Consider the following 18,386-nt stretch of genomic DNA (forward strand, 5'->3'; position numbering starts at 1 on the left):
TAGAAAGCAGATGTTTCCTCTCAACAGGAAGCTTAGAAGGGTGTTCTGACCCTCATTCAACCGCTGTCACCTCAGGAGGTTTCTGTTTTGTTTTACAGAGACACACACAGTGATGGCTTTGCTATTTGGACACAGAAACATCCCACAACAGTGTCCTCCCTGTACTACTAGAGGCAGTGGAAGCGATAAGGCCCAGCTTTCCTCCCCTACAGTCCAGGATTGCTCTCAGCGAAAGTCGCACCCCAAGAGTCCTGGGGAAAATTCCTTACAAAGAGATTCACTAAGAAACATTTATTTTATTTTAGAATTTTGGACACCAGTATTATATCGAAATCATTTCAACCCCATAATCTCCTACCTCCAACACCTGCCTTGTCTCTACAACTTTCTCTGAACTCTCAACTTTATGAGCTCTTCTTTAATTTGGTATATATGTATGTGGGTGTGTATATATACATTATATATATATATATATATATGCATATGTGTGTTTTCTCCAGCGTTCATTTAGTGTTGTGCTCATATGTATATGCATTTAGGACTGACCACTCAGCATTGGACAACCTATCAGAGGGATTGTCCCTAGAGAAAACTGATTCTCACTCTCCTAGAGGCCTTTAATTGCCTGTAGCTCTTCGCCTCGCAGGGGGCCCTGTGACACTTCCCCAGTCCATATTGGTTGGTATCTTACCTGGTGTTGTTTTCGTGCAAGAATTAGAAACATATGCGTTTTGAACAGTTTTACTATGGGACATGACATAGCAAACCCATTTGAAGGGGGCTAAACACCGTCTTTGTAACACTGGTTCACTTGGCAACTTTGAATTCTCATGCTTGGAATCCAGCACTCAGGGGAGAAGCAGACGCTCTGAGTGATGATGTAATACATGATCCATTATGTGGCAGTGTTGAATCCCCGACAGCTGGACAGCTCCACCCAGGCCTGGTTCATTTATCTCCCTCAAGCCTACCAGAGTGCCCGACACCTACTAAACACCCAGTAAACTTTGATTAAAGGAGTAAAAAGAAAGTGTTCACAAAATAACCTTGATTTAAAAAAATGAGAACGAAATACAGGTGCATTATGATTGCAGCTAAGTAACAAATTCATCTATATGTGCGTGTGTCGTGGATAAATACTGAAAGGGGCACAAACAGGGAACGGTGGGAGAAATTTCTTTTAAGAATTTGAGCCGGACGGTTGGTGGCGCATGCCTTTAACCCCAGCACTCGGGAGTCAGAGGCAGGTCACTGTGAGTGTGAGGCCAGCCTGATTTATAAAGTGAGTTCCAGGATAGCCAGGACTGTCTCACAGAGAAACCCTGTCTTGAAAACCAAAACAACAACAACAAAGAAACAAACAAAAAAAAAAAAAAAGAAAAAGAAAAGAAAAAATAATTTGAATAATATTCTGAAGTTACTTTAGTAATCTTATGGATCAAGAGATGAAGCTGGCTTATAAAACACCAGAATCCCAGCAGGGGTGGGATATGGCAGAGGATCTTGGCTCTGATTAGAATCTCTTTGAGCTAATTAAAGTTTCTGGACCTCAGTTTTCTGCAGTGGGAAGGGAAGGCAGTGACAGAGGCTTTCACTCCGTGCTCCTATGTGGCTCAAACTGGGTGTAAGGTCCTGGTCCACGACTGCCACTTCTTTTCGGAGCTCTGTTCTGATGGATTTGTGATGAATCAAAGCCGTGCTGAGCGGCTGTAAGGCTTGCACCACCACCCAGCCCCATCTCGTAGGCCAGTCAGGAGACATAGCAAGGGGAGGCGATTTTAGAAATGGCAGGACTGTTCTGTAGGGGTCAGGTCTAAAGAGGTGAAGTGACTCACCCGGCCTGTTGGTGGCATGGGGCCAGGGCCCCTGCTTCTTAATCCACTTCTCTTGTCCTCTACTGCCTACCCCCTGACCCCGTGAGGTTTCTGGCTCTCAAGGAAGGTCTCCTTCTGGATCCCTCAATCCAGGGAGGAGATTCCATCTTAGGGTGGAGCCTGAGGAAGCTGTATTCCTTGCTAGGAATTAGAAATCTCATTCTTGTTTAGAAACCCATGCTGTCTAAAGACGAGGAAATCAGTTTTCCTTGAACTGAATCATTGTAGATTGCAAATGTGGATCACAAATCCGCACCATAGGGCCGTGGAGATGGCTCGGTGATTAAAGCATTTGATTTGCGTGAGGACCCAAGTTCCGCCCCCAGCAACCACGCGGGAAAAGGCTGGGTGTGGCAGTACACACCCATAATCCCAGTGCAGGGGTCGCACAGTGGCAAGATCCCCAGAGCTCACGCTCCAGCCAACTCATGGGAACCATTAAATCCCAGATCCCAGTGTGAGACTCTGCCTCAAAGAGCACGGTGCTGGAGGAGGAAAGGCTTCTCTAGCTAACAATACTGCTCCCCCAATAAGTACTCGTACCCATCCCGCTAATCTAGACGAACACCCACCTCCAATGTGCACCGATATTTCTGCCTCTAGGAATTTGTCCTAAAGAAACATCAGAGATGAGAACATGACTCATCTGCAAAGTGGGGACCGGAGCACAGCTGACCTCTGCAAGAACTTCGGGAACACCTAAACATGCAGCTGTGTGGGCTTTCCTGCGTGAACTGGGGTGCAGCGACGGAGTGGAGTAATGGTTGTTAACCCCAGAGGGAACTCTTGACGTATGCAAACTATAAAGAGCAGGCTTCAGAGAGGTAAGGCAATGCAACTCCAAGTTTGGTTTTTTTGTAAGGGTTTGGAGAGAAAAGAGACTGAAAGGAAAAACATTAAAATTATATTATTGCATATATGCAATATGTATATGTGATACATATATGCAATTATATAATTTTACTTAATGTATAAATACATACAATTTTATTGTATAAATATATATGGTTGCTTGGTATAAACTCAAACATCTGGCTGGGAGAAGGGAACTTGGTTTGGAGCAAAACTTGAGGTCTCCCCTTACTTAGCAGCTATGAGGCTTGCGCCACCACCGGGCCCCCTGTCCCATAGGCCGGTCAGGAGACATAGTAAGAGGAGGAGATTTTAGAAATGGCAGGAGTGCTCTGTAGGTGATCAGGTCTAAAGAGGTGTATATATAAACATACTTTTCATGAACATATTAAAAACATCAAAATGCTATATACATATTATATATAAAAATGTACCAATATTGTGACTAATGGTTTACTTTTAATCCATCTCTGAATTTTGATTTTTAAAAGAACACACGCTGATCTTAAATTCAAAAGTAAATGCTAGTCAGAAGGAATTCCTTTGACGTATATTATAGACGTGTATGAAAATATAATAATGAGACTCATTTTTACTATATTTCATATATTCCATAAAATTATAATTTGCAAAACGTGACAGTTGGATAGAGATATATTCGCTTCATTTGTGAAAATAACTGAAAGTTTGAATTAAGAAAACAATTTGGAAATGAAGAAAAAAAAAGATAGTGTTTTTGTTTTATTTTGTTTAGTTTTGAAACTCACTCTATACACCAGGCTGGGTTCGAATTTGGATTAGAGGCTGGGTTCGAATTTGGATTAGAGGCATGAGCCATCACTACCTGTGGAAGCCGCTTTTTTTTTCTGCCAGTCATAGGGCCGAGAATTACAGCCAGAGACAATGTGCCAGCCTGGTACCAGGAGCAGACAAACTCTTGGCTGGGGGTTAATCTCCTTGACAAAGTCCCTGAATCCTACAGAAGGATTGACCAGCATCTTAGCTCAGTTTCTCTCACTTGATCTGTAGGACACTCTTCTGCTTGTCTCCAACATTCCAGCCTGGAGCCTTCTTTTTGAATTTTAGTTCAAACACTGAGGCAAATCACCTTGAAAATGCAGAACACAGACTACTAGTCTCGCCATTGGCTGCTCTCTCGGAGAGGAGCCCCAAGGAGGATAGCGAACTTGGTGGGTTCACGAAGCAGTGGAAGAAGTAAGTCCAGGGCATTGTGGGCACAGAGGAGGAAGACGCAGAAGCCAGAGGACTCAGAAGCATAGGGGGTTGGGAGAGGAGAATCCGCTACTTCACAACTATGTGGGAATGGGGGTCGAGAGCATCCTGGGAACGAAACAGCCCATGTGGATATAATTACTCCACAAAAGCGCCGCCCCCCCCCACCTCATCTTCCTTGGGGGCTCAAGCGCTCCTGGCCCGCACAGCCCGTTACCTCATTGTTGGTGCCCACATCGAGCAGGACGGGGAGGCACTGCTGTGGATCGACTCCTCCGCATGCGGTGTACAGGGCCAGCTTGCCCACAGGGATGCCCATGCCGTAGCAGCCCAGGTCTCCCAAGCCCAGTATGCGCTCTCCATCCGTCACCACCACAGCCTGCAAAACACAGCAGGGCACCCTCAGTCGGGAGCACCGCCCGCATGACAAAGTGCTCCTTTCAAAGTCCTAGCAGCCTGCTGGGAAGAAAGCAGCCAGTCTGGGACAAGGCCAGAGGGATCCGTCAACTGTAGGTGGCTGGTCCTTTCTGGCAAGGGGGCGAGAGAGCTCGCTGAGGCCAAGTGACAGAAAGACAGTGTTCCCTGCATTCTGAAGAAGGAGCCGCAGAAACAGCTGGAGAGAAATCACATCTTGTCTCTCTTTTTCTCTCTCTCAGAGAAACTGGACAGCCTCAGCCTGAAACCTGGGGCCTGAGATGGTAAGGGAGGGGTATGAGAAAGCTCAGGCCGCCGCTACAGCGCAGCATCTTGAGGCCAATGTGCAAAGAACAGAGCTTGTAACATTTCTTAGAATCACAAAACACGGAATCAAGCAAATTCTTTGGTTGTCTGAGGATAACCTGTTGGCCAACTGTGTACTAGACATAGTACTGGTATCTTTCCTTCATCAGATGTTGACGGAGCTCATGGTGATGACAGATGTGATTATATGGCTATGATGGATGCTCCTATAGTCATTCACTTAATTAATACGCACAAAGCACCTGTTTGCTAGTAAGACCTATCCTGGGGGAAGGAACTTTAGTTTGATTACCTATGAAATTAAATATGTGTGAAGCCAAATGAGACAGGGACCATATTTATCAGCTGTTACAGCTTCGGGACAGAGGCCTGAATGCCACAGGACAATGCAGGGGGAGGAGAGACTGAGAGCTTCCCGGAGGGTGACTCACTCTTAGAAGTTGTGCAGATGAGAGGATACACACACCAGACATCAGGCAAGAAGCAATTGTGAGGGTGCAGGCAGAATCAAAGACCTTTAATGGGTGTTGTGGAATATTACTTTACCTAGGCAAAAAGGTGGTACAGTCTTTTATGCCAAGGAATATTACTGCAACTGTGTACAGGTGTGTTTTACTTGTTTACATTGCATTTGGTTAACGATGTACGGATGTGTGTTTAATTATATGAAGAAGTGTGTTTGTTTCACCTTGCCTGTCTAAAGCACCTGATTGGTGTAATAAAAAGTCGAACAGCCAATAGCTAGGAAGGAGAGGGATAGGTGTACCTGGCAGGTGGAGACAATAAATAGGAGAAATAAAGGCTAGAGAAGGAGAGAAGAGGAGGAGGAGAGAACAAGGGAGAAAGAGAGAGACACTCCTGGAGTTGGAAGCGAGGCAGTTACAGCCAAACACGAGAACCAGTGAAAGATACACAGAAGGGAAAAAAGGAAAAAAAAAAGCCCAAGGCAAAACACAGATAAAGAGAAACATAAAAATGAGAGCTAAGATAAGGCCAAGCATGTAAAACTAATAACAAGTCTGTGTCATGATTTGGAAGCTGGTTGGTAGCCTGAAAACAAAATCCTGGTACAAATAGGAAAGAAAGTTAAGGTCCAGGATAGACTTGTGTAAAAGGTGTCGAGAAGCAAGCAAGGAGGTACACTTTATACGAATGGCAGAATGGGGTGGGAGGGACAAGCCAATGAGCATCAGGGCAAGGGGAGCCCCCTGGGGTGACAGTGAAGCTGTTTGTACTTCACTGCAACTAGCACACTGGTCTCCAAGAAGCGTCTCTCCTGAGCTTCTCACTCTTCCTTTGCACTCCCCGAATATTTTTCCTTGCGCAAAGCAGCCAACAGTTTTTTTCCTTGTATTATAAATATTCATGTTTCCACGTATTTCATAAAAGTTGTATGCTTTTTAGGGGCAATACCAGGTTGTGTTATTTTTGATTCCTTAGCAGTTGGCTCTGAGGCCAGCAATGTGACATCTAGTTCATTAGCCAGGCAAACTATCGCTCCAACAGTGCTTCTCGGCTGGACAGGATTAAAGCCAGTATCGTTAAATTCGGAGAGAAGGTATTGCCTCTCCCTGTTCCTGATCGCAATCCAATTAATGCTGGGAACCACTTAACTAGTTCAGGGGGTTGCCAAGGGCTTAGGGAAAGTCTGGGCAGTGTCTTTGGGTTTGAAAAGCCAGCAACAATTTCTGGAATGACAGAACTCCAATTTCCTTATTTGGCTGTTGGAAAAGTCACGACACCCCTGTTCCTTAGACAAATGGAGAGGTTTGAAGGATAGTATGCTGTGTTCCTTCTTGCCTGCCTTCCTCAGACCTATGACCTTATCTGACTTGTTGGATATGGCCCTTAGCTTAGCGAACCAAAGGCTGATTGGAAGGCGATGAGTCCTGGTTTGCTCGTGGGCTGTTTCAGATTTATTAGTGTGATTATGGGCTGCCGGCAAGAGTTTTCAAGCCACTCTTCTTCTTCCTTTTGCTTCACCCTTTGGTCTCATCACCCCTCCTTCCTTTCCCCCTACTTCATAGCACAAATAACCCACATTCCTTAGTTTCAAATCTTGGTTCCACTCCTCACAAAGAACCTAGTCTTTCAGATTCCTTGTCTTTGGAACAAAGACAGTAAGAAGCCCTGAGGATGCCGACAGAATTCGATGCGTCGTTCTGTGTGAATGAAGGGGCTGGAGAGGTCTGCCCAAGGTTGTTCCTTATTGAGGAATGAAGGGCTTTCTTCCCTTCTGCTCTTCTTAGCCATCAGCCTATCTGGAGAAACTTCTTTACCTGACCTTGCGCAGAAGCCGTACCTCTTTCTGAAGATCAGCCTACAGCCAATGACTGACCACCCCAGGACTACACAAGACACCCTGCCTCCGTGTCCTCCCCTCCTTTTGGGGTACAGTTGTTGAACCAAGAGCCCTTCCTGACAAGTTGATTTCGGTCTCAGAAAGTTTCAGCAAGCCCTGTCTCTGACACCATGCCGAAGGTGTTCACCACACCGTCGACCTGTACGTGGTAGGCAGGCACACAGCGCTGGCAGTCTGGACCATGCTTCAACAGCTGTGCGGCGGGTGTCTCATGGTGGAAGTTGCCATTTTGGCTGCACCACACAGAGCTCTCTCTTCTCAGGAGTGTTGTTACTGGGTTGGGAGAGATGCTTAGGAGTTTGGGGAGCTGACAGGGAGAGTTCTCAGTTGAACCTTTCTCCTGCGGGAGGCAGTGGGCACTCTGGGAAGGAGACAGGATGCGGTGCTCACTCCTCTGTATGATTTACACAGGGCAACATTTTCCTCTTTGGAGAAGAAAGATCTCAAAGCTTTTTAAAGTCCTGGCTTTGAGTCGTAGGTACCTCATAGTTATCTTCTCCTGGATTTCAGGCTCCTGACTTTTTAGCTGGGAAACCACAGAAAGTTAATTTTTCATCTTCCAAAGCAATTCAGAAGGTCTTCTGAAATGAACCCTCTCTAGCCAAGCAGCCAGCAACACTAGGTTCCAAAGACTTCCTAGGCCTTGAGAAACAGCCTCTCTGAATCACCTATTGGGGGCAGGGTGGGGTGGCAGAGCTCAGCCACAAGATGTCGTTTAGACACCAGCATTCACCTGTGCGTGACCTTGTGAGTACCATGCATGCTTCATCCTCCTCTGAGCAATGTCCCCTCCTCCTACTCCTTCTCCAGGGCCCAGCTTGGGGCTTTCAGGAGGGATTCTTTCTGAGCTGAGACCCTCAGTGCCTGTGATGATGCCCTGTGGAGTGGTGAGGAGCAGAGAGCCCCTGTGGAAGGGGACAGATCTTCACCCTCTCTTTTTAAGGGAACAGGAAAGTCTGCAGGTCGGAACATTCTGAACTTCTGAAGGAGCAACTTGGGCGATGGGGGAGGAAGCCATCAGAGCCAGGCTGGTGAGTGGGGCAGGGTGGAGTGTGGGGTAGGTTAGGCAAAAAGTCCAGTCAGCTACTGTTAGTTTGTTTACACACCATGATTCAGGCTCTATATTCAGAGTACTTAGTTTTTCCAGAGAAGTAAAAAAAATCCAAGCGCTTTTATATTTATTGTTTTAAACGAACTATGCTTTAAAAATATTGCCTATAAATTCAAAAATTTTAACAGGCGCTGAGGGCCAAGTACTTCTGGGTACAAGGCATACGACGACGCATCTGTGGCCTCTGATTCCCAGAAGAAACCTCCGTTTTCCTGACTGGGAGTTAGTATTCAATATTTAGAAGGGTCTTAAGATACGTTTATTGAAGTCGATAGTCACTTGGCTCCTATGGTTCTATTTTGAATTTATATCCTAGGTTTTTAACCATGACATGAAGAATTGGAGACAAGGTGTCTTTCACTTTCATTTTGGATTTTTTTTTTCCCCAGAGACAGTATTTCTCTGTGTAACAGTCCTGGCTGTCCTGGAACTCACTCTGTAGACCAGGCTGGCCTCAATCCCACTGAGATCTGCCTGCCTCTGCCTTCCAAGTGCTAGGCAGTTTGAAACCTTTGTAGAAGGACCTAATACTAATCATGAATATTGTGCCCAGCCAAGGAAACAACGGGATCCCTGTGTCAGCCTAGAGGAAGAGGTACCTTTTTACTTCCAGTTAAAGAAGAAGAATTTCCTTTAGATGTTTAGTTGCCTGAACAGACTGTATGCATTATCTCTATGGCTGGCACAGTGCCTGGCACACAGAAGATGCTCAGTGCTTCAGTTGACTGAGGTTGTTCACCTGGGCGGGCATCTGCTGAGGGCCTGTTGACGCACGAGACTTCTCTGTAGTTGAGCTGTCCAGGCATGGGGAAAAGATCGGTGTGCAGGACCTCAGCATTGTGCCTGCCCAGGTTCGCCTAAGTTAACTCTCTACTAAGTGGGCTGGCTCCCCTTAATGTCCTCAATATTTTACTAGAGTATCATCCTAGACACACTCTGGAAACATGCTTTCCTGGGATGGAGGCCAGGGCTTTCAAGGCCAAGGCCTTACACAGAACTGGAGTCCAGGCGGATAAGCATAGGGCAAAGTCACACCCAGAGGGAGACGTGAGGACAAATTATTTCCCGTGGCCAGTACTGAACTTTGGCTGTAGCTCAGACCTGGCTGCAGAGAGCTGAGGTCCTAACCCTTTTCTGTTCTTGTTCTAAATTCTCACACTGGAGAGAGCCTGGTTTGGGTGGAAAACTAATAGAGGCTCTATTTGGTACCTTCTGGTGAGGAATGGGCTCAGGGAACCAGCAGGGGTGAAGGGAGCAGACCCCGCAGAGATCCATACCTACCACGGGAGCCAGGGTAAAGCAAACAGCTGGCCCCAGGGTTACACTGTGTTTACATCCAGTACTTTGACTCCTGGGCTGGACATTCTCTTACTAAGGAGCCGTTAGTCTCACTTACGATGCTTCCAGAGAAGATAATTACCTCAGATGCGCCCTTCCACGCGCAGCACCGCACAGTAGGCAGCCATATTGTCAGCTCATCCTTTTCCCCCTTCATGTTTGGAGTAGACTGGGTATTTGCGAAGCGGTGGCAGCTTGGCTTTGTCGCTCTGCGCATCCCCTCTCTGCTCAGTGCCACCTGGGCACACCTACCCAGGCCTGCTTGCTGTAAACTTTCCATGCAGCAGGTCCTCGCCGACGTCTGCATAACTCTCAACCTAAGGTCCTGTTCCGAAGTCATCTCCCCGTGACGTCACCTCAGAGCTCTCAGAGATGAAAGTCTTCCTACCTCTGTGACCACCGCAGCTCCCTCTGTGCGGTTCACTTGGCTTCACGCACGGTCCACCTGGCCGGTCTACTGTGTTACTGTCCTGCTTTTGTCATGAGGTATCCTTTACTCCAGAAGAGGGCCATGCTTGCTTTCTGTCTACAGCCACGAGGAAACTGTCTACATCCACAGTGCACTCAGCAGAAGCTCAGCACATAGCAAGCATTTCTTTGGATGAATATGACCTGAGAGCAATTTTACCTAGCTGTGCAGTTAAGGCAAATCTCTTCCGTGATGCATTTGTGGTAGCTCTAGCTGGTGTGTGATCGGGGCCTGGGAAGGGCGGGAAGTAACCTGCCTTCGGTGTCATAACGGCTCGTTTCATAGGTAGAAATAACACTAATACAGATGGCAATAGCAATAAAAGCAGGTTCATACCTTAATATTGTCCTCTGGCCAGGAGTTCAGCATGGTTGCCAGGTGGCCCTTGTCATGAATGGTGATGAACAGCCCACTAGGAGATAGAAACATGCACACAAAGAGAAGCCAGGCAGTCAGTGTGGAAACAGAGCAAAGACCCTGAGCGCTGGCATCAACTGCATTGCCCACTTTTGCCCCCAGCCCCACAGAAGATGAATTTTGTCTCAATGCTCTGGAGGGTCTTGGTGTCTTTCTCAATCGCTTCTCTCCGTAGAATCAGGAGTGTGCTGGGTCAAGGGCATGCCCGCCTGCAGCCATCTTCTCTAGAGAATGCCTCTTCTCTTCTTTTCTCTCTACATCCGGTACCAGAATCCCCTGACTCGCTAGCCCCACAACTACCTTAGCCGCGATGGGTCTGCTCTCCAGGTACTTGCTCCAGAGCACAGAGCACATGGCCAGGACCAGAACCTGGACATGTGGGCTGGGATGTTCAGATATGTATGCACCAGGCCTCTGAGATGTAGCTGGGAAGGGAAGCGGTGTGTGTGTGTGTGTGTGTGTGTGTGCTTGATGAAATACTTTTCTCTGTCGGCATGGGAGTCTAACAATACCAAATTCAGACTTAGCCTTCCAGTCTAGCAGAGGGCACAGTAGCAAATGTAAGATAATAGAGCATGCTATGCTTCATAGCTTGCTACTTGACTTAGAATGTTTAATACAGACTTCAAAGGCGTGGATATGAATCTTCTGTTTTAGGGCTAGAGATGAGAGAATGTGTACATTTGCGGGTTCCCTTCTCACTCTTTCTCACATTAGGAGATAACCCGTAAAACTTACACACTCAAGTCATCATCATTTTAGAAGTGTAACAAGGTTCCTGGCTTCTGGGAGTGACATAGGATAACCCTTCTGAAGACAATTATTATAAAGTCACTCATATATAAACAATTTATATTACCGCTACGCTATGAAATATGTGTTTTTGGTTTACAGCAAGGGAGCTCGGCCAAATGGTGCTAGAAGCGGCAAGAGCATCTGCCTTTGAAAGCAGTAGCTATTCTTTGCAGCTTTTTGCCTGGGCGCAAGCCCATCTTCAAACAACTCAGAGAAACAGAAGGCCAACTTACACATTGAGTGCCCGAAAACAGGGTTGGGATTAGGAAGAGCAGCTGGGCAGTGCAGGGGGAAATTGGAAGGGAAGAAACTTCAGGGACTCTCAAGCCTGGGTATAAAAAGCCCTATCATTGGCTGGCTGTGAGTAGCAGGGGCACTGATACAATTGGTTGCAGCAAGAAATCCCAAAAAACTGAGCAGAGACCTCAGTTCTTGCTGATTTGGGCAGACGGAGCTTGGAATTTGAATTCCGTTTAGTTCACTCTCTTAGAACAAAAGACAACTTTTTAAAGAAACAAAACATAATCCAGCATCTATAGAAGACAGGATACCAGAGATATCCATTATAATGATGTGCTTATATCATTTATGTTTCGGTTTTCAAGATAAAATGTGTGTATGTGTGTGTGTCTGTGTGTGTGTCTGTGTGTGTGTGTGTGTGAGAGAGAGAGAGAGAGAGATCCTTACACACATGCCTGTCACCCACGCATGTGAAAGTCAGAGATTGAAATCATGAATTTTCTACCTTACTTTCTCGAGACAGTGTTTTGCCGAGCTGGGTGACCGGCAAGCCCCTGAGCTAGCCTGGCCTGTTCATCCCTAGTGCTAGGATGGCAGCTGCACATTGCTGCCCTCAGCTTATTTTAAATGTAGGTGTTGGGTATCACACTTGGGCCTCACATGTGATGGAAAGGGCTGTTTCCCACTGAGCTATGTCTGCAACCCCCATTAAGAGTCCTGAATGCCATCCATTTTCAGAACTATTCTTTCTTCTCTCTTCTATCACTAAACTAAAAACAAACAAACCAAACCAAAATGAAAACCCAGCTTGTCTTCAGAAGCTGCCTGCATGCTGTTCCTCCCTCTAATTCTCCACCCACAGTAGTGTGTTTTTTTATTAGCATTGTATCACTAAACTTTCAATAGCTTCACCATTTTGAAAGCAATGAATGCTTTTCAGCTTTCATCTCCTCTGGTTTAATTTTTAAAAGAATTGTTTTTATTTATGTGTGTAAGTGTTTTGTCTGCATTGTGTGTATGTGCTCCGTATGTGTGCAGTACCCCTGGAAGCCAGAAGAGGGTGCTTAATTCTCTGGAGCTGGAGTTACGGGCAGTTGTGAGCTGTCTGTTGATGGTGCTGAGAACTGAACTCTAGCCTTCTGCCAAAGCAGCAAGCTGTTTCCCCAGTCCCTCCTCTGTCTCCTTGATAGAATCTGATACTTTCACTAATTCCTTGTCCCCAAATGTTGGCTTCCCTGAGTCTCCATTTTTTGAGTTTTCCTCTTTCTCTGACTACTCTTGCTTATTCTTTTAAACTGGCCACCCAGCCGTATTTGTGCTAATATTCCTCAGTATTTCCCCTCGGTTTTCCACTTTCCGTCTTCTGTGTGATCTCATCAGCACCAAAAGCATTTGGACACGGACCTTAAGATATCTGCACTAGAATTTCTCATTTTAGGTGCTATTGACATTTTGGGTTAGAGAATTCTTTGCTGTGTGGGTGAGGTTGTCCGAGCCCTTCAGGGTTTTTGGTAACATCCTTTGCCTCTACCCTCTACTCTGCTGTAACAACAGCAGCAGCAACAGCAACAACAACACAACAACAACAGCAACAACAGCAACATCTCCAGTCATTAGCAACTATCCCCAGAGGGGACAAAAGTCATCACAAACTTGGAAGGAATTGCTCTAGACTTCTATTAGCTGCCTGCCTGACGTTTGTCAAAGGCACTCGAATTTAACTTGTCTACGACCAAATTTAAAACTGAGCCTCTCACCAACTGTGACTGAAAGACAAGATAAAGCTGACTCATTCCTTTCATTCTCAAGTCTCAGTCACACCGGCTTCCTTTCCAGACCTCGTGCCGCCATGTCCAGGCTGTTTCTTCTGCCACTATGCTTCTTCACTTTTCCTGCAGTTAACTCCTCATTATTCTGGAAATTTCCAAGTCCAGGTAGAAGGTTCTTGGTATGAGTTCACGGTCTCTTCGCCTTGAAGACACAGCTGTGTTTACTTTGTGGCTCCTTGGCTAACGTGCCCTCATGAGACTGTAAGCATCACAGGGACAAACCGTGTGTCTGTCTTCATTGTCGTTCAGCCCCCTCCCCTCGGGCTCAGTCTGTGACCCGTGCTGTGCACATCAGCTCTGGACACAGGAAACTGTAAGCCAACAGCTGGTGATGGTCAAGTGACAGGGGAAAACCGTTGGATGATTCCAGGTGAATTGGCACCAAGGCGAGTTGTGTGTGTGCCCTGTGGGTGGTGCTGGGCAGTGCTAGTCACTGCACAGAGGACGGTGAGTGCGCCAGGGGAAAGAAATGCGCTGAAGAGTTGGGGAATCAGGTTCTATTTTTGAAGCGGGCAGTGGAAGCATCGGAGTTGACTTACTCATAAGCTTGATAGCTTCCAGGTGAAGAACACCAGACTCGGCCACCCCCAGGACACGCCTCTTCCACTTAGACACTGTTTTGAGCTGTTTCACTGTGAGCTGAGGTTTTCAGGAAAATGAAAAGCCACACCTGTGTTCTACAAGCTGATTAAAACTGGGATTACAGAGGTTGGAATGTGGCCAGATTATCTTCCACTATCTTTAGTTCTCTGTGTCTGACCTAACATCCTCTGATATTTTTTTAAGCAAATACTTTGGGGTGTATTAACAGATCTCTTATTCCACTGAAAGTTAAGAATGCTATCAGATAACATTGGAAGCCTGTAGCAGATGAAGAAGAATATTTTTTTTTCTGTACTGTACCCTGCCCACCTGATCACAACGAAAATTCCTGATAACCCTTGCTTGCCTCACCTGTGGACATCACATCATCTCTTTCATTTAGGACCCCTTTCTTTTGTTTTATCGAAAACCATATTTGAGCTCGAAGTCCTAACCACTCCTTAGGCTATACTTCTTAAATTCCATCTTTTTTGCTTGCTAATCTGTCTTTTGCGAAAGAGCTTATTCCAGCTGAGAGCTGTGAAGGGCAGGCAGGCCTCTCCCTGTAGGCGAGTGCTTCTCTCCTGCACTGACGAGGAGGGCCATGCCTTCGCACTGGGATAACCAGGTGCCGGCCCCCAGATTTACTGATGTCTCACCTAGGGAACTCATCTCACCCACAGCAAGGACCGTGACACATTTCTGGCTTCTCGCCTCTACTTTGGAAAGGTCTGAGGCCCCGTGGGATGGGGCACGCGTGTGAATGGGGACCAGTCCTGCTCTGGTGTAGAGCTAAGCGGAGCCAGCAGTGTGCAGCTAACTTTTGCAGTTAATCACACAGGCAAAGTGTGATTACTAAAATTATACGGTGCGTTAAAATCAGCCCTCTTTATTGATAATAAGAGCGAGAAGTTTTACATTTAAACTTCCGACCTGATGAAATGTTGACGGCTCATTCATTCTCTTTCTCTTAAAGTGCATTTATCGGGGCTGCAGAGATCAGACTATAAAATTTCCCCCTTCTGAAATGTATTAAGAGTTTTTAAAATGTTCATATAAACTATAGTAAAGGACTGCTCTGGATGTGGGTTTCGAGTTTTTTTTTTTCTGTGATTGTTGTTGGCAAGGGAGTGTGCTAATCAACAGAAGGACTGTAGGCCCCAGAAGGATTCCCGAGGGTTTGTAGGCAGAGAGTGAAATCCTGAGTGAATGTGTCTTGTTGGCATGGGCACGGCCATGCTGAAGACCCCAGCATGCATCGGATCCTGGGACTGGGCAAAGCCTTCCCGAGGAAGGCTCAGAGGAAGCGCAAAGCATCCTGGGGTCTGAGTGAGTGCTGAGGGGGGTGCAGGAAAGTTCCTAAAGCTTGCTTTCTCTGCCGGCTACAGCCCGAAGACTGCCCCTTAGAGAGACTGCTCAGGGAGAGAGGAGCTGAAGGTCCTCCTTGTTCCTGTGTGTAACAAACGGGGCCTGCCGCTTTGCCGTCCAAGTTTCCTGTGTTCTCAGAAAGAATCTCCTATAAAATGTTCTCAGTAAACTATTTTCAGTTCTAGCGACTTCGCACTCAGGGGAAATAAACGTTTCCAATGGTATCTGGTGATGGGATGGTTCCTCCCATTTCTATAAGATGTTATTAGCCTAGGAATGCGTTCCTCCTCAGTGACCTCAGAGAGGGTGCCTCGGGAAGCTCCCTTTTCAGTCCTGCTTGGCTCCATCCGGAAAGCACAATCACATGGTAGTCACTGGGGCTGGTCGGAGGATTTAAAACACTGCACCGCCTAAGGAGACCGCCAGTGGCTTAACAGGCATAAGAGTGGGCTTCTGGAGGGAGGGTAGCACAGACGAGGGGTTAATGTGCCTGCTTTGCAGCCACAGCACCCAAGGCCTGATGCTGCCTGCCAGTCCTGGTAACACACTTGCGCACACGTTACTTTTCTGTTCCTAGGTCGTCTGGTCTTCACATGCAAAGTGGAAGAAGCAGTCCCATCTGCTGTCTATCTTGGCTATAATGGTTAAATAAGACAGACCGTATTTAAATAGTGTGTAACAGTGTCTCCTATACACTGGTCTACAGTGTCTGGTATAACTCATCAAATGGTAGCTCTTTCTGTTGCTGGCTGTGTAAACTCATGGGTCAGCTTGTCTGGCCTCAGATGCTGGCACAACATCCTGGAGGCATAAGACTCCAACCAAATGCCTGGCAAATGCCAGAATCTGGTTATGAACGAGGCTTTTGGCTAGAATGACAGCCCGTCTGTCCCAAGCCATGACTGGCAGTTGCAGGGCCTTTTACTGATGTCAGAGGAGGGTGGTCAGAAGTAAAGTATGGTGGGAAGAAAATCTCTCATATAGGGGTCATTGCCCGGTGGGGGCATGTGGTGGTTTGAAAGAAAATGGTTCCCAAAGGGAGTGGCACTATTAGGAGGTGTGGCTTTGCTGGAGTAGGCCTGGTCTTGTTGGAGAAAGTGTATCACTGTTGAGTGTAGTCAAGCTCCAATCACTACCTGTGAGGCAGACCCCTTCCTGTTGCCTATGGATCAAGATGTAGGACTCTCAGCTCTTTCTCCACCACCATGTCTGCCTGCGTGCCACTGTGCTGATAATGGACTAAATCTCGGAGAATACAAGCCATCCCAATTAAATGATTTTCCTTTATAAGTGGCTGTGGTCATGGTGTCTCTTCACAGCAATAAGAACCCAACTAAGACAAAAGTTGATACCGAAGACTGGGGTATTGTTGTGATAGGCCCAGCCATGTTTCTGTTCGGAGGAATATGGACTTTGGTGCTTTGGGTTGGGAAAGCAGTTGAATGCTTTAAATCCTGCTTAATGGGCACCTTAGTAAGAAGAACATGGCCGACAGTGGCGCCGAGTGTGATTGGAGTTGTGGGGGCCTGGTTCAGGAGGTTTCAGAGGAGAATAATATTAGTATGTGACCTAGAAACCAGTCTTATGATATGGATGTTGGGATTCGACCATGGGTCCTCAAGACTGAGTAGCAAGTGCTCTTAACTATAGAGCCATCTCTTCAGTCCCATTGAGATTTTAGAATTGTTTGTTGGAAAGTATGACATGACCATGGTCTACTCTGATCAGCAACCTTCTCCCAGGGATGTCTCGCACACAAAACATGGACACTCTGGTGAAAGCAGAAGAGAGAGGCCAACCCTTTGGAAGGGGTTCTCAGTTTCTTTCCCTCAGCTAGAACTCTGACGATGACAGCCATGGAAGAAGACTTCATTACTGAAAATATGCTCTGGAGTATATGATGGCTAGGAAATTATATATTTCAAATTACATCTTATTTGATGAGACCATTTGCTGTTTAGGGAGGGTTAGGCTGCATCTGTCTTATTCATAGTTATAAAATTGTGGCCTGGCATGGTGTCACGCACACAACAGGTACGCTCTAGGCAGTACATGCATTGGGGACAAGGAGGGTACATGATGAGTGTGCACAATGTAGTACCGAAATGACATTAATCTGGGCCTGTGCACGATGAGTGTGCATGATGAGTGTGCACGATACGGTACTGAAATGACATAAATCCGGGCCTTGAATTTCACACTTACAAACTGAGTGCGTACCATCTCAGGATGTTTACGTGAAGGCTTCCGCCAAGCAACGTGGATTGTGTGACCCCTTACTTAGATGTTAAAATCTTAACCCCATACATCCGTGGCCTTATTTAGAGATAATGTCTTCGTGGACATTAAGTTAAGATGATGTCATTAGGGTGGGAATTCTTTTTAGAAGAGTGCTGGCCTCGGAAGAAGGGAAGATGGTGCCATATAAAGAAGGCTGATGGTGACGGATGGAGGCTGAGGGGACCAGACTGCCACGTCTGTGAGACAAGGACGGCAAAGGTTTACCAAAAAACAATAGCGGCCTGGGAGGGCGGAGGGGGATTGTTTCCTTCAGTGGTCAGAGAGTACATGACCCGGCCTTCAGAGCTGTTTCAGAGTGACAAATTCATTCCTGTTGTTCCAAGCCACCCAGCTCGTGCTAACTTGTTCCAGCAGCATTAGGAGTTGAAGAAGCCAGCTCTCCGATTCTTGTGTGGTAGCCCTGAGGTCAACACAGTTCCTTCTCTATGTTTCCCAATTCTAAACTAATTTTTCTCATTCTTATTTTTATTTTTTATTAAGTGAGTTCTTCGATCATTTCTTACGCGTTTGTAATCCAGTCTGGTTACTCCCTTCCTCTACCCTCTCCTACTGTCAAGATGAACCCCACCAATCTTTCTCAGATTAAGGACTCTTAGTTGACTGTGTGACTCGCTTGGTTTAATCAGGGCCACCTGTATGATCATCAGGTGACTCTCCGAGGGAGCCTGGTGGGGGTCACCAGTGGGCTCACCATTGAAGGCAGTCACTCCCCCTTTCCTGACTTCCAATAGGAAACAGTTCAGCCTCAACAGGCAGGGCAAGTGGTCTCGCTTCTCTCTCCTTGTCTGGCTGCTCTTGTGCAAGCACTGCAGCTGTCTAGGGTTCATGGTGGCAGTGGCTCTGTGTTGCCCGTACGATGGCACGTCACACCTCA

At 46.6% G+C, this 18,386-nt stretch overlaps 1 protein-coding gene across 4 annotated transcripts in view; it reads right to left on the minus strand.

The window, feature by feature from the left end:
- Window positions 1–18,386, minus strand: part of Me3 (malic enzyme 3) — a 140,682-nt gene that overhangs the window by 34,257 nt on the left and 88,039 nt on the right. For all 4 annotated transcript variants that reach the window (XM_050154473.1, XM_050154474.1, XM_050154476.1 and 1 more), the window contains 2 exons: window positions 10,317–10,392; window positions 4,177–4,338 (listed from right to left, as the gene is read on the minus strand). In XM_050154473.1, the coding sequence (XP_050010430.1) occupies window positions 4,177–4,338; window positions 10,317–10,392 (238 nt within the window). The remainder of the gene's footprint in view (window positions 1–4,176; window positions 4,339–10,316; window positions 10,393–18,386) is intronic.

Source organism: Alexandromys fortis, unplaced genomic scaffold (assembly GCF_014885135.2).
Source record: "Alexandromys fortis isolate MF-2015 unplaced genomic scaffold, M_Fortis_MF-2015_v1.1 scaffold_77, whole genome shotgun sequence".
Taxonomy (NCBI): domain Eukaryota; kingdom Metazoa; phylum Chordata; class Mammalia; order Rodentia; family Cricetidae; genus Alexandromys; species Alexandromys fortis.